Source organism: Cryptotermes secundus, unplaced genomic scaffold, assembly GCF_002891405.2.
Source record: "Cryptotermes secundus unplaced genomic scaffold, Csec_1.0 scaffold318, whole genome shotgun sequence".
Classification (NCBI taxonomy): Eukaryota; Metazoa; Arthropoda; class Insecta; order Blattodea; family Kalotermitidae; genus Cryptotermes; species Cryptotermes secundus.
Window position 1 is genome coordinate 2,555,371 of NW_019730108.1, and position 17,760 is coordinate 2,573,130.

At 37.3% G+C, this 17,760-nt stretch overlaps 1 protein-coding gene across 2 annotated transcripts in view; it reads right to left on the reverse strand.

The window, feature by feature from the left end:
* Positions 1-17,760, reverse strand: part of LOC111866096 (intraflagellar transport protein 122 homolog) — an 88,210-nt gene that overhangs the window by 12,295 nt on the left and 58,155 nt on the right. For both annotated transcript variants that reach the window (XM_023854680.2, XM_023854681.2), the window contains 3 exons: positions 16,639-16,732; positions 14,495-14,704; positions 3,198-3,366 (listed from right to left, as the gene is read on the reverse strand). In XM_023854680.2, coding sequence (XP_023710448.1) covers positions 3,198-3,366; positions 14,495-14,704; positions 16,639-16,732 — 473 coding nt within the window. The remainder of the gene's footprint in view (positions 1-3,197; positions 3,367-14,494; positions 14,705-16,638; positions 16,733-17,760) is intronic.

Here is a 17,760-nt window from a genome sequence, read left to right on the forward strand (position 1 = left end):
GTTCCAGGCTCGAAATGCTGAAACAAGCTTTCATCACCTGTCACAATACAGAGCAAAAAAATCATCAGTCGTGTCGATATCTCTGCAGCAGTTCTGAGGTGATGATTTTTCGCTGACCTTTGTGGTCTTCGGTCAATAACCGCGGGACCCAACGAGCACAAACTTTCCTATAGCCCAAGCTTTCAATCATCTCCTGTACTGCACTGTGCCCTATTCCAAGTTTTCGGGCTATTGTGTCCACAGTCACATGCCTGTCATCTTGAATGATCTCATCAACTCTTTCCTTGTTGCGTTCAGTTGAGGCTGTTCAAGGATGGCCGCTCCGAGGCTCATCTTCGATGCTGGTGCTCCTATCTTTAAAATGTTTCACCCATCTTCGAACACTGCTCGCACCCATGCAAACACTTCCATAAGCACGCTGAAGTCTCTGGTGAATTTCTGCAACAGGGATTTCCTCTTTCACAAGATATTCGATGACAGCACGCTGGCGAAACGACATATCGTTGTCAGCCATTTTGTTAGGAGTGATACTGGTCATGTGATGCAAGCTATTGACATCACAAGACACTCAAGGTTAACATAACAGCTGGTTCCACCTACTACTGTACTCTGTTTCGTTTGCTGTTCCCAGGTTGCATGCAAAAAAATGTTGCTCATGACTTTCAGTACGACCTACGTACTTTCCATCTGTTCCACAAAGCGATTTTCTTTATGTGTAAACAACTACATATGACAGGATTCATCTCTCTTGACATTCAGCACACACATGCTTTGCAGCAGCGGTGTTAGGAACTGATATTTAAACTGACTATGTAAGAATAAAAATCTTTCTGGGGGTAAAGGGCGGCTAGCGTGTAAGGCTGACAACCTTATTGTCATCTGTGAGCCAGTTGTCCAGAAAATATGGGAGCCTTGACATCTCAAAACCCTATGGGCCTTCATGACCTATTACAGGGATAGCTTTACCTTTACACAAGAATAAAAGTGAACGATTTCATAAAAACAAATGGATGAAATAGTGACTGAACTTTTATATGCAATATTTTCCCAGACAGCAAGTGTTACTTTTTTGGCAGTAGGAAATTCGCCTTTGTTTGTCACTCTTTATGGAAGTTTTATATGCTTTCTGGGTGACAGAATCAACATGCAATCCTTTCTCCCCTCCTTGGACAGCAATAGTTCAGTCGGCATAGCAACGGTATGGACAGTCAGGGTTCGAGTCACAGTGAGGCAACAGATTTTATCTTCTTCAACATCTCTGGAGCACAACCAACCCCTATTCAATGGGTACTGGGGCTTCTGCCCTGGGGGTAAAGCAGTAAGGGTATGAAGCTGACCACCCAACTTCACCTAATGCCAAGGCCAAGGATGGTGGAGCTATAGCTCTCCTCCCTCATATGTTTCCATGGCATGGTGCTTAATTAATTAAGCAGAGGGATGGTACCATTTACCATTGCCTCTCTGCATATGTGCATACTAAGAATGCTTCAGTTGTAAGGTCCTGGCATTTAGAAAGATTCAGTTCTTCATTTTTACTCAGGTATACATTTTATAGAAATTACATACATTAAAAATTGATTTCTGAAGCTTCATATCATAATCGCTGGAATGACCACTGCCACTTGTACTCAACTAAGAGACATGCTGTATTTGAACAGTCTAAATCAGAAACTACATATAAAATGAAGAAAGTCGTCTTCTGGGTTTAGGCACCGTGTATTCTTCGTTTTGGCCGACGTTTCGGAGCAACGTAGCGCCTCCATCTTCAGAGCAGTTGAATGGCTTGGAATGCGGAGAGCAGTAGCTGTAGTGATAGGATGTGAAAGTCGCTGCTTATATATGAAGTAGGCAGGGGGTGGTTGGTTAGGGAGAACGGACCAATGGGAGCAGCGGGGAGCGATTAAGACCATACATGGTGTTGTGTTGACTAAGGGTAGGGGGAACGGCCAGTGAATCCAGGAACCTTGAGGTCAATAGCACTAGGAAGTGCGGTAGACAAGAAGAACTGGTAGGTAGCCTGTCCCCAACCTACCGGTTCTTCTTGNCTAAACCCAGAAGACGACTTTCTTCATTGTCATCGCCGTGAAAACCTCAAAACTTACATACATATAAAATGATCGACATATATACTGTTACATATGTAAGTGTACTAAAACCATAAAGTTATAACACAAAACTCAAGAGTACCTGTCCCCAGCTGGAAAAAGAAAATGGACAAGGACTAAATATGTATCAAGACAAAGACAAACTAATACGTTATATCCTTTCCTGGGCTTGGGTTCCTTGTTTTTACTATCAAGACCAATGTGACCAGCTGGTGTGATGTGAAATAATACACAGTTTCACAAGTCTATACAAAGACAAAAATAAAGAAAGTTCCAATACACGCATTACCTGAAACAGAATGCCAGCACATTTTAAAATGACCTAGATTCCTTAGAAAGCTAGAAACACGTGAATGAGCCTTCTCAAAATCAGGCTTTGAAAAATACCACATCAATTAGAATAATTAAAAAGTATAATTAGAATGTTCAAGTCAAGGAGGATCAGGTGGGCAGGGCATGTAGCATGAATGAGGCAAAAGCGGAATGCATATAGGATATTTGTGGGAAAGCCAGCTGGAAAGAGATCACTGGGAAGACCAAGGCATCGGTGGGTGGACAATATTAAAATGGATCCTAGAAAGATAGGATGGGATTATATTGTATGGACTGGATTGATCTGGCTCAGGATAGGGCGAAGTGGAGGGCTTTTGTGAATATGGTGGTGAACTTTCGGGTTCCATAGAATTCTGGTATGCTCTTTACTAGCTGCACAATTGGCAGCTTCTCAAGAAGGGCTCAGCTCCATGAGTGAGTGAGTGACTAAAGGACTTCCACAAAATGATTCCCAGTAATATTTCCAGGGATGGCAAAATGTCAAACCTAACAGTCACTGACAAAATAAATGACTTAGAGAATCAGACTGATTATCTGTCACATACAGATTGACCAGTTACTTTGTGTTCTAACAGAAAAACCTAATGTATAAATTTTAATATTTTAAATGTGGCACAGCCACTGGCTAGCATAAGAGCCATAAAAATAGGAAATTGAATGTGAACTTGTTCAGTTTAAAGGCAAATGGAAATAGAGGACTTATTATACAAATGAATAACTGTGAAATGTTCTCACAAGGAAGATTACATGATGACTTACCAAATGAAACAAATGAATGTACGAAAGGTTGTCTACAGTTAGTGCAGCAGTTGGCTGTGCTGGTCATCAGAGGGTTGTATGTAGAGCACCGATAGCACATTGGCAACATTTCTTCACTGTCATGGTATGGCTTAGAGTGCACCATAAGCGCAGACAGCCCTACGTATCCCTGTATCACATGAAGCAATGATCTCATTACAACATATAGGGTCAGTCTGGAGTTCTATATTAATGATGATTGACAGATGGATACAAAGAGGTCATCACATTTCTCCATAAAATGCATACTATGTGGATGAAGCAGCCACAAGTCTGTTAACTTCACACAAATATGGTATTTATACTGAATTGTAGTTCTGAAGATATGATATACATTTACAACAAATTTCACTTTAACAAACATTGCTCAGTGACATGCATTCCAATTACAGTCATACTCATTATAAAATTACACTTTATAATATAACTCTAGAAATATTTTGTCATCATCTCTGTAAGGATTGAGTGTGCCAGCCTGTCTGTCCTCAAACATGAAGCAGCTTTAAGGATTATGAGTAACTCTCTTCTACTTGAGCAGGTTACCAGCCTGTTGCAAAACCCCCTTTCTTGAAAGAAGGTTTCCTTCCCTTAGACAGGTTGCCTATCATGGCTAACAAGTCCTGTCTACCCACCATGTAACCCTGGGAAGGGGCTCTAACTAGGTGCTACACACCAGGCCAGTGGAACATGGAGCTTATATAAGGCATTGCTGCCACTCCCTGTAGTTGGGATACGACTAATTACATCAACAGAACATGTCAAGTGTAGACAGTGTCTCATGAGTGTGAAACAAAAAGAGACTGTAGCAGCTGTCATGGAAAGGCCAGGGAAAAAATCAAACCTCCCCCTGCCAGTCAGATCTATGTTTACACTGCTGCATCGTCAGATTAAGTGCAATATTTACATCGTCTAGAAGCGCTTCAAATCTATATTTTAGCAATTACAACATTTTAATAATATAAATGTCCATAAACATGAGAAATAGCAGAAGAAACACGAAGTGTACACTGCAGCATTGTGCAAACAGTTTGTAATGGAACTTTCATATCTTCAACAGACAATGAAGTATTTCCTTCTACCAGGAAAGCACATGAAAGCATATTATGTTAGATATGAACTGATAAAAATGTCTTCATCAAAGAGTATTAATTTTACTCCACAGCACCAAAATTATGAAAGATTCTGGGGGGGGGGGAAGACATGGTATTCTGGCTTATATTTGGGAAATTTATGAATATTAAGAAAAATTGTTTTCAGATGTAGAGTATGTAGTGACGTAAGGAAATATGAAGAAGAGGGTACTGTGGCAAGACAGACAGAATTTCTTACAAAAATGTGCAACATCTATTCAACAAATCACTCAACCAACTTTTTACTCTGACAGAATCAGAATAATTTCTTTGGACTCATGGGTCAGCCTGAATGAACCTGATGAAGAAGGAAGCAGAATAATAACTGCCATGCTGTTAACTATGCTGTACAAAGTTCCCTGACATCACTAAATATATAATCCTGCACTAAATTAAGTGGATAAATAACAGGCTATTTTGTTGCAAACAGAAATGTGATTCCTGTCATGGCACAAAATCACCTTCTGTGCATAACACCTAAACATACTGAGAACTTTAAGCTACACATCATAGCAGAGTGAAGGTTGCAGAAGGCAAAGGCTGTAATTTTATTCAGTACATATTTTTTACTTCCATGATAAATGATTCAAAATGTGAGGAAATATGTATCACTTATAAAAGTAATAAAACACTGTGGTAAATGTATTACAAACATATGTTTATATTACTCATAACAAAGCAATGAAGAATTAACGGTCAAAACATTCCATTGATCCTGTTACAAAAGACAATGTAGAAACCTGAAGTCAGAGTATCAGTGTATTTATTGGTACCTTATCATCCATGGTGATATGCACCCCTACAGATATCCAACTAGATAACCTTTTGTTCAATACAGTATACAATTAACTACACACAGACCCATTTCAGACTGTAATATGGTCTAACACTTGGTAAAATAAACAATACAAATGGCAATGGTAAAGGGTGGCCAGCGTGGAAGGCTCACAACCTTACCGACATCTGTGAGCTGAATGTCTAGATTAAATGCGGGAGCCTCGATGTCTCACAACCTTATGGACCTTCACGGCCTGTTACAGGGATAGCTTTACCTTTTACAGCAATAAATATCATGTTTAAAAATCTTATTAGAACAGAATGTATATTGGTTTGTAAAAAACTTCAGACACACTAAAAAGGAGCTAAAACTTCAGAAGCATAAGTTGTCTACAAGCTTTTTCCATTGTCCTGATCTGCTACTAAATACCTCAGCTCATTGCAATTAGTTCCAGATTCTCTGAGTGGACCTCCTCCCACTGTTTCTTGGACTCCCCTTTCCTCTAATTCCTTGAGGATTCCAATGAGGACTATTCAGTTCCTTCCTCAGCATGTATCCAATCAATTTAAATTTCATTTCCTTATCGTCATATTTATATCTGTTTGGGCAGATGACTGCCAGGGCTCTCAATCTGAAATGGTTTTAGGCCACCAAATTCTTAATATATACACAGTGTGTTCAGGATCCCTTAGGACTAATTGTTTTAAATTCTGCCTGCAATGCCATCTGTTGGCAAGTTGTGGCATTAAGATTCTTGAAGTTTCAGCTGTGGCTGTCTATAATTTCAAAGCGCAAGAATCGCTGCATCATGTGTTCTGACCTTGAATGTAACAGTACTGTTCTGATGCTCATTGGAAAATGGTGGTTGAACAGAGAGCCAACATCAAATTTTGTTTGAAGTTAGGCAAAACAGCCTAGAGAAGCTTATGAAATGATGTACAGTAGTGATTGTTTGAGTTGCTCGAACATTTTTCGATGATATGCTGTATTTTGTGACAGCAGGGACGACACTGAAGACCCTCCACATGCATCAAAGCCGCGAACAAGTCGCACTGAAGAAAATTCGAAAAAAGTGACCGAAATCCTTGCATCAGAGAGATGTGTTTCTGCAAGACTCATCGAGGAGCTTTTGGGAATACCAAAAAGTACTGGGCATCGAATTTTGACTAAGGATTTTGGCAAATGGAAGGTCTGTGCGCGGTCTGTACCACATGTGCTGTCAGGCGATGAAAAACATGCCAGAGTGGAACGCTGCAAAGACATGTTACGGTCAGCCCAAAGTGATACAAAATTTACAAAATCGATTGTTACTGGTGACAAGACATGGTGTTTTCAATATGAGCCTCTCACAAAGCGTCAGAGTGCAGCGTGTTTGAGCCCAAAGAAAGTGTGCATGCAAAAGAGTCGAGTAAAGACACTGCTAACCGTTTTCTTCGATTCCAAAGGAATTATTCATAGGGAATTTCTGCCAGAAGGTCAAGCAGTGAATTCTGATTATTATGTCGAATTTGACCTGAATATTGAGAGCAACATTCCTGGTCGCTCCTCCACAACAATGTCCCATCCCACAAATCGAAGATCATGTGCGATATTTTGGTCAGAAAAAGGAACACAGTCCTTGATCATCCTCTGTATTCACCAGATTTGGCTCCAACAGATTTCTGGTTGTTCCTAAAAGTTTAGTTGGCTATGAAAGGAGACTGTCACGAAACCATCCAGGACATCCTTTAAATGCAATTCCACAAAAGGGGTATAGTGACTGTTTTTGAAAACTTTTCAATTGATTCCAGCTGTGTACTGATTCAGAAGGAGACTATTTTGAATCAAAAGAGTGAAATTTTGAAAATAATTCACATCTTGTATTTTTAATGAACACAGTCCTAGTATATAGACTAATGGATGAACCATGCCCACCATCCCATTGATCATAATAGTAACAAGAGGCAGATACATAAAACTGAACCTTGTGGAACTGCATTTTCTTATTGATAGAAAAGAGAAAAGAAGATGCTGAGGTGAACATACAGGGTGGTGCACAAAATGATCCAGTATTTGATTTTGTATTAAATATTCAATAATGCAATGAACAATGTTTAGTAACATGGTAACACTTACAGCAGATCATGGTGATTAGTTCTTATACTTCCTGAACGAGCTAGTGTCGTGTTCATCCTGCTTGTGTGCCAGTTTACACAAGATGACTGACAAACAAAGACTGTTTGTAGAACAATGCATAAAAACACTGTTGTTCTTTATTGAAACAAGAAGTGTTGTGGTCACACAGAGGCGGTTTTGTGCCCATTTTCAAACGTGATGGGCACCTTCATTCAAAACAATTCATATGTTTTATTATCAATTTAATAATAATTGAGTGTTCGAGAAGAAAGGTCCACTGGCTTTCACGTGTTGACATAGTCATAGTCATTTATAAAACATTATACTTCCATATAAATAAGCACAATATATTGGTTACTAAACAATTTGGATTTAGAGAAAAATCATCTACTGAAATGGCAACACACATTTTTTCAATAATATACTGTCTTCTTTAGACAAAAACAATTATGTTGGTGGTTTATATTGTGACCTACAAAAGGTGTTTGACTGTGTTAACCACAACATATTCCTGGCAAAAATGGAATTCTATGGAATCTCGGGCATGGTAAATAAGTTAATGAGATCACACCTACAAAATAGATATCAGAGAGTATCAATGAAAGATATAAAACTTAATAAAGTGTCTTCAAAATGGGAACTAGTTAAATATGGAGTTCTACAAGGCTCTATATTGGGGCCTTTATTGTTCCTCATTTATATAAATGATCTCCCATTATCCGTTAAGAAAATAGGTAATCCAATATTATTTGCTGATGATATAAGTATTATCATATCAAACACGAATTCTGAAGAATTTAAAAATAATATCAAATTAGTTCTGAACGAAACAATTATGTGGTTTAATAGTAACTTTCTAACATTAAATTGTGACAAATCACACCTTATGCAATTCTTTCTAAAAAAGCACAGGGAAATAGAATTGCAAATAATAGCTAATAATTCAATTATTACAAATATCAACTGTACTAAATTCTTGGGAATAAATGTTGACAGTACCTTATCTTGGAGTAACCTTATTACGATTTATCATTGAGGTTAAATAAGACTTGTTATGCAATTAGGGCAATAAAGCCGTTTATGTCACTAGAATCAATGAGGATGATCTATTATTCCTATGTACATTCTTTATTGTCATATGGTATTATCTTTTGGGGTAATGCCCCTCATAATGAGAGTATCTTCAAAATTCATAGAAGAATAATAAGAGTTATTATCTGGTTCAGGTAGACTGGATTCACACTGTGGATTGTTTAAAAAATTACAAATATTGCCACTTCAGTCTCAGTAAATTTTAAGAACAGAAATTATTTTATAGCTAATACCGATATTCATGATATCAACACATGTTATAATCACAATTTATATTTACCTTCTAAAAATCTATCAATTGTTCAAAAAGGAGTGCTTTTCTTGGGTAGCAAGATTTATAACCATTTACCCTCAATCATAGGCCACACCATAGCTCAAGTGGTTAGTCGCTGGCTTCCCATCGTGGCGGCCTGGGTTTGATCCCGGGTCTGGTCAAGTGGGATCTGTGGTGGACAAAGTGGCACTGGGACAGGTTTTCTCCAAGTACTTCGGTTTCCCCTGCCAATCTTCATTCCACCAATTGCTCCACAATCACCCTCACCTATCATCTGGGGCTGGTACAATAGGCCAGAAGTGGCCACAGTATAAGGGACTTAGTCCTACCCCACTAGCAATAAAAAAAAATAGAAAAAAGACCATCAAATATTAAATTGCTATCCAAAGATATTAAAGATTTCAAATTTTTATTAAAAAGCTATCTCACTGAACATGCTTTTTATAGTATTGATGAATATAAATCAACTTCTCAATGAACACTTTGTCTTGATTGTCTCTCCTACGGATAATATAATTACACAGCTTATGTATCTACTACAACTATATCAGTATTTGTATTACTGTATAGGACTGCGCTAATTTATAGTAGTTCTTAGTGTTTTCATTTGTCCTTGTATGGGTTAGGAATGTATATTTTATTATCTTATGTTCAAATATGGTTATGAATGTATATTTTATTATTTTATGTTTAAACATGACAGATTCTATGTCCAATAGGTTGGTTTGACCTTATATGGATTGACAGAATGCAATAAATAGAGTAAAGTAAAGTGGCAATGCAAATAAGCCCCAGTAAATCAACAAGGAAAGCTGCAGCACCACTAGGGATATCCAGATGATCAGTATAACGAATACTGAAAAGGGATTTGAATTCATATGCATACAAAGTGGTAGTGTTGCCTAAACTTACAATTCAAAACAAACATCAAAGAATGGCATTTGCTGAATGGGCTCAGAATAATGAGGTATCATTCAACAATGTTTAGTTTTCTGATGAGGCATACTCCCAGAGTTATATCTGAGTCTGGCATCATAACTTTTAGTGAGATGTTGAGTACGGAAACCTGGGAAAGCGTTTTAAGTAATCTTGATGTCAACAAAAGTTTTAATCTATTTTTTAATATCTTTTTAATGATTTTTGAAACATGTTTTCCAGAGAAATTTGTCAAAAATAATGTGTACTCTAACCAGTGCATCACTAAAGGAATTAAAATTTCATGTAAGTGTAAAAAGTATTTGTATTTGATGATTAGATCTACTAATTACCCAGGCTTAAAGGAGTATTATACTCGATATTGTACGCTGCTGAGAAAAGTTATCAGAAGAGCTAAAGCTATATATTATGAGGGAATAATAATGGCTGCATCTAATAAATCCAAGGAGTCCTGGAAAATCATTAAAGAGAAAATGGTAGAGAGGCGAAGAAAAAACATTTACATTCGGAACTGAGAGAAGGTAATGTAATAATCGATACTAGGATTGAAGCTAAGGCATTTAACTCATATTTTTTGAGTTCAGTTAACAAATTAGTTGCTCAGAGTTCTAATAATGTATGTTTTTTACCACTTTTATGTGAGTACTCTACAGATAAAATTTCTGAAATTGTAAATATTCCAGTTACTGAGGCAGAAGTATTAAGCACGATAAATTCATTAAAAAATATATCTTCTTGTGGAGATGATGGGTTGTCAAATAAAATTATTAAATTATGTGGTGAACAGATAGCAAAACCATTTACTTATATTTATAATCTTTCTGTAAGTTTGGGCATATGTCCTGACGGATTGAAATATGCAAATATTATACCATGTTTTAAGAAAGGTGATGTTACTGAAATTGCCAACTATAGATCGATATCTTTATTGACAAGTTTCTCTAAATTATTTTAAATATTAGTGTTTAGCAGGCTTAAACAGCATTTTATAAGAAACTAGCTGTACCCGGCCATGCGTTGCTGTGGCCCAGTTTGCCCGTTCTTCCCCAGTTTGATTTGCAATTACTCCTTGCACTGCTTCCGCTCCGCGAGTATGACGACCTAAGTTTGATCTTCTGCGAGGCATTATTTGGATGAACTAAAGCAGATCGATTGCACTGAAGAAGAAAGAAAGTTATAACAAAAACATATAAAATTGCAAGACATTAAAAAAGGAAAGAAAACGACCTGGAAAACAAAGAAGAAACAAAAAAAAAAAATTAAAAATACTAACAAAATATTTCAAGTCAAACGCTGATCAATCGACACAGCTCAATTCCACTGCCAATTGCACTGAAAAACAAGGAAAACAGTTAAGAAAACGAAATGAAAAACAATGAAAGAAGAAAAAAATAAACTATACTCATGAAATGAATGCTGTGGTAAACGACACAGCTCAATTCCAATGTGGATGTGACGTGTTGCACGTGTCAGTAATGCATGTAGCATGTTTGGGTATGTCACGCTACAAATAACTTTACGACGTATTAATTATAGCGAATCTTTATTGTAATTCACTTGCGTATTAGAGTTACTGGTTACACAATCTCTTGGCCAATACTTCTGTATCTCTTGGCGTCTAGGTACCAACCTTCTTCAGCGGCAGCTATTCCAAGAATGACTGGGCGAATGAATTCAACCCCCTTTAATACCCTCGGCCGCTGCTATGCAAATGAGCCCTTGTTATAACCGCAGAAACGCTGCTTTGTTGATTCCGTGATTCCTACGCAACGACCCATTGTTATTGCGTTGTCTCTGTGGGAACGCTCCTTGTATTCGTCATAACCATGGAGATTCGATACAGTATCGCTGTTGTTACTTCCTGTGCAACGATCGGTTCTAGCGTTTCCATAGGGGTGACTCTTCTGAATTCCAAATTCCAATTCTGCTTTTAAAAAGATGCATGTTTTTACCTGTCACAGGTGTGACATCTGTATAATGGGTATATAAAAACGCACGCATTCGAATGCAACATTGTGTCAAAATTTTTAAGCAATCGGTGAAGAACTTTCGGAGATTTTCGAGGGGGTAACAAATGAACATTTACATTTTTATTTATATAGATGATATCCTGGCCCCTGAGCAGTATGGTTTCTGTAAGGATGTTTCTACACAAACCGCAGTCTTTAATCTAACTGATACTGTTCTTAAAGCATTGAACAATAAGGAGTTCATGGTAGGTATTTTTTGTGATTTGACAAAGGCCTTTGATTGTGTCAGTCATGATCTATTGATTCAAAAGCTGAAGATGTAGAGTCAAAAGGCCTATTTTGAAATGGTTGGAGACTTATTTAAAAATAGAATGCAAAGAGTTGTGCTGCATACTTGTAATTCGACTACTACCATCTCAGAACGGAAATCTGTAAGGTTTGGTGTTCCACAGGGATCTGTCCTGGGACAAATGTTATTTAATGTTTATATTAATGATTTCCCAGGTACTCTTAAGGATACAGCATGTACTATTTTGTATGCGGATGACACAACAATTTTAATTACCTCAAATGACCTAAACTCTTTGAATACTAAATTAAATAGAGTTATGACTAGGGTTTCAAGCTGGTTTCAAAATAACAATCTGACACTTAATTTGAGTAAAACTCACCTGATTAAATTTGTGACTCTTAAGTCTCCAGAGTATACATTATCGGTAATATATAATAATTTTAGACTTAAAGATGTTGATAATGTTATTTTTTTAGATATGTATTTAGACTGTCAACTTAATTGGAAGAAACAACCTGAAAAATTATTAAAGAAACTGAATACAGTGTGTTTTAGGCTCAGGAAGTTACAATCCCTTGTCAGTGAACAAGCTCTTCAAATGGTCTATTTTTCTTACTATCAGTCTCAGCTTGAATATAGTATTATATTCTGGGGTTTTTCTCCGGTTATAAAAAGTTTATTTGTTGCCCATAAAAGAGCGATTAGGGTTATGCTGAGATTGAGTCCTAGAAACTCGTGTAGAGAAGGTTTTAAGAGGTTGGGTATATTGACGGTTCCTAGCCTATATATCTATCCTATATTGATGTTTGTTGTTAGAAATCACAATTTTTTCAAACCAACAATAATATTCATCATATAAATACTAGACAGTTTGGAAAGCTACACGTGTCAATATAAGACTATCTTCAATCCGGAGAGGCATGTTATATTCATCCATTATGGTTTATAATAATCTTCCTCAAAACATACAAAGGATGAGTGATAATGTGAAGATTTTTAAATGCACACTGAAAAGTTCCCTCACAACAAATGCTTTTTATTCAATAGATGAATATATTTCTGCTAAGCATGTATAACATTTAATAATTATATTCCTTGCAATTTTGTTTATGAATGACAATGTAAACTATGGTTATTTGGTGCTTTTAGTTGTGTGTGGTTGTTTGCTGTTGACACGATTGTACTTCTGCAATCAAGTCTTATTTTGACGAGTTCAATATCCGGTCCAAATTTGGACAACGGATCAGTGAAATTATGAATTATGTATGTATATAACTTATGATATATGGCATACATGAGAATGATCATTTAAGGTTGAAACACATATTAATAATGAGAACAAGAAAATGTAAACATGACAGTGTGGCAATAATCATGCTGCCATTGAAACATATATGTATATGAACATTGCAAATCAGCATGTTATCACTACAACTTGCCATTAAAAGTAGTTTACACGACTGCAGAAGGGAAAGTGCAAGGGGGTTCCTTGTCTGTGGTACTGATAGAATTAAATTTCTGATTACTGTACGAAGGCAACACAATGCAACAAATTGTTCCTTCTTTCTTTCATGTTCATTTTCAACATAAAGTGAAAGTGAAAGAGAAAAGGAACAATTTGTTGCATTGTTGACAGACTGTGTAGTACATAAACACTTTTAGATGTTGTAATGCAACAGGATGCTTAAATACAGGAAGGAAACACGATATTACCACATTTCATAAAAACAGGTAGAACTGACTCTTCTGCCTTGAACCATGCCTCCCAGCAAATAAACAAATTTTGCAACATACTTTGAGTTTCTAAAGTAAAAAATCTGCCACATATTTACAGAAAACTACACCCCCTCCCCCCTTTTACACTACATAATGGCACTTGCTGAATGTCGTGAGGATCTTTTTCATCCATATTCTCATGTCTTCCATATTAGGTAGGTCTCCTGTCACTATGACATGGCGTGTCTTCAGGTTGCAGATGGAGGAGATGGCCTCCATACACGGAGGGCAGCTGCAAATGACATGTAGACCGTTTCTAGGAAGCAACTCAGTACAAAACACATTTCCATGGAGGTGGACTTCTAGGAAACAACACGGTGCAAAACACGTCTCCGTGTAAACGAAGATTCAATAAAGGTTTCCATGAATATGAAAAACCCAAAAATCATTTTCCATCATTACTGCTAGACTACATAAGCAGCTGTGCAGATAAGAATGAAATCTTTATTCATGATTCGGAATTCATCATTCATAATTCATTCATAACCCAGAAGTGAGTGATTCATAAATCACACCCAAGTAAGTCACAGTAGAAGAAAGATCAGTGGGGAAGACAAGTTGTAGTCCAGCCAGAATGCAGCAAGTCTTATGCAGTCATTGAATGTGAGCTGTTACAAACTGATTGTGATTAGGAGTGGTTGTAAAGGTGTCAATAATTCAAATAATCCAATTCAGAACCCATTATTATTAAGAAAAACACAGGGATACCCCTTGAACTCTTCCCCCTATGGTAATGCAGTAAACTATTGCCATGCTGGTGCAAACAAAGTTTCAGTCTCAACTGAACCCTGTATGTAAGTCACATTATGCAACAATAAAATATATCCCTGTCTCTGTAGTAAAGAATTCCTGGTATGGTAGGGGACAAGCAAAGTATACTTTCCTGATGTCTTACTTGAAATCTCAGAGGGACATGGAGGCTTTGAATTTTCTCAAGCACCTGTCGTGCCAATTTATAGGCTCCCAAATTTCTGGCTTGTTTTGCAAGAGTGTACAATATAGCAAACTGTGACACTCCTTTTGGATGTACATCTTTTGTTTCATTCATCAGAAAGCGAGAAATGTTGAAAAGAGCTTCAGGCATGTACGACGTGAATGGTTCATTCTGAAACACACAAGAGTTGTGGAGAACACAAACACACTGTTTCAATACCCAGCAATTTGTAAGATCAATATTCTATACACTTCTGTGTAGTAGACATAATATATGAGGGCTATCTGGAAAGTGACCTGCATTTATTTTAGGCAAATAATATAGAAGTGGGGACAGCTTGCAAATGTGAGGTAGCATGACTCATTGCCTCATAAACCATCATATAACTGGTCACCCAGTGTTACTTTTTGTCTCTGCAGAGTGAGTTATGATGTGTTCTGTGATTGATAATCCCATTAGCAGCAAAATTTGCATTGTTATTTGCTTTCTTCATGCTTCAACAATGAGAGCTGCAGAAATCTATCATGAATTATGCGTGGGAATTACAGCCAACATGCAATGAGTGATGGGAATGTAAGACAATGGTGTAGAATGTTCATGATGAAAATCAAAGTGTTTGGCCATCTTTAGTTAATGATAATGAAGTTCAAAGTGTCACCAAAAAAATTTGCGAAAGACGGTGCTTCACAATTTCGGAACTTTTGTGTGAATTTCCGCAAATTTCACTCACTGTCCTCTTAAGAGATTATCACAGATAGGTTCAGCTATTGCAAATTTGGCACAAGGCTACCAAAAATGCTAATGGATTCCCACAAAACGCAAAGAATGGTTTCAGATTTCAGTTTTTAAGAGCAATACCACAAACATGGCAATGAATTTCTCCATCACATTGTACAAGTTACAGGTGATGAAACCTGAGTTTCATTTGTGATTGCTGAAATGAAAGAGCAGTCAAAAGCAGTGGATGCACACACATTCACCAAACAGGCCAAAAAAGTTTAAACAAACGTTGTCTGCCATAAAGCTGATGGTAATTGTCTTATGGGACAGGAAAAGGGTGCTGATGAAGGAATTGATGCAACAAGGGACCACAATAATGTCAGCAGTATATTGTGAAAAACTAAAAATACCTGCATGGTGCCACTCAAAGCAATATATGTGGAATGCTGACACTTGGTGTAGTGCTCCTCCATGCTCACACTTGACCACTGCTGGAGCATTTCAACTGTGGGTTGTTTGACCTTCATCCTTACAGCCCACTGACTACCACCTGTTTGCCTACCTGAAGAAGTGGCTGGGATCATAATGGTTCAATAATAATGAGTTTATGAGAGGTGTCAGAAAGTGGCTGAGCTCACAGGCAGCAGACTTCTTTGACACAGGCATACAAATACAAGTGTCTCAATGTACTCTCGACATGATTTATGGAAGGTAAATAAACGAAATGGAAACAATTCCAGTGTGACTAAGTTGAGAAGTAGCCTAAATATGTACATATTTTCTTTTTGCTTATAATTTTTTTTTCTCTTTGCTTATTTCATTAACAGCTCACTGGAGGTTACTTTGCAAATAGCCCTCATAATTCTCACACTGAAATATACAAGAGTCATGAAAAATGAAAAGATACTGTGTTCCAATATACAAGTAATGAAAGTGTTCCAGCACACAAGAGTTATAAATAACCAAAGGCACTGTGCTTTAACACAAAGAGTCATGAGCAAAACAGTCACATTGTGTTCCAATACACAGGTCATGAGGAACACTAACACAGTCAATTTGTTGCAACACAAAAGTAATGAAGAATGCAAAGGCATAAGAATCAGTAAGAATGCAAATACACTGTTTTCAAACTCACATGTGTCATGAAGAATGTGAACATAATTTGTTCCAACACATAAGAATCACATAGGAGATATAAACAACACACAAGGGTCATAAAAATGTAAACACAGTGTTCCAGCACACAAGAATTATGATGACGCAAACAGTGTTCTATCACGCAAGAATCATGAAGTATGCAAGTACACTGTGTTCAACACACAAGAGTCATGAATAACATAAATTCAATGTACTCCAACCCCCAAAAATTTGTACAAGCAACTCACCAAGTACTTCTGAATAGTGTTGTAGGCATAATAAATACATGCATACTTCTCATGCTCATAAAACTTCCTTATCATTTCCACCTTTTGAGTCTCACTGAAACGAGAAAAGGACAAGAGATATGAATAAGCATATGAGCACATAATATGGTAATGATAAAGATATTATCATATGCAAAACATCCACTTATATAAAAATCTGAAGACAAATGAGAAATACACACAATTTTTTCAGAAAACCTGAGAAGGAGAAATAATTTGGGACACACAGATGTACATGGTGCAATTTTAGAGAAACAGGGCATGACTGCATGGACCCAGGGTGGGTTGCAATGACAAGCCCTTCTGAACTAGGTAATGAACCTTTCAGTTCTATGAAAGGAGGATTTCTTGCATAGCTAAAGGATTATTAGCTTCTCAAGTAGGATACTGTTCCATAAAGTCAATTAACCCTTCAGTGATGGGCTCTGTACCTGGCAAGCCAGCGGCTTCTATCACATGTCACCAGGCTCTGTACCCCATACGTGCATTGCAGCTCTAAGTTTGAGCTCGTATTTTGAACCGTTGTTTTTCATGTAAAGTAATTCTTTTGGTATGAAATTAAAGAGGAAATTTCAGGCTATCATTTTGTATATTCACTGTCCCACTTTGAAAAAGTTTTGTATCTCAAAACTTGGTGCGCTTGTTACCTACCTCTGCCTAGGGGAATTCTTATGAACTAAATACGTCTGATCGATACTGTGTACTATCCTCTATCCTGATCGAATGAAATGTCAATTCTCTTGAGGCATATTCTGAACTGTGCTGCTTCTTTGTAACTACAAGACACGTGGAGAATCTACGACTTTGAAACGTGATGTCGACTCTAAGGAGTGTGTTATGACTGCTACTGTAGCAAATGATAAACAGAAGAAAGCAGTTTTCTGGGACGTGGCACCGTGTAGATGTGGTGTTAACCGATGTTATAGAGGAACATATCACCTCCATCTTCAGGGTAGAAGGAAAAATAAGATATCTGCAAGCGAAGAGACTGTGAGAACCGGTACAAACAGACTGGTGTTGGAAATAAACACAGCAATGTGAGAGCAGTGAAGGGAGGGGGTGGGGGGGCAAGTCTACATGGGA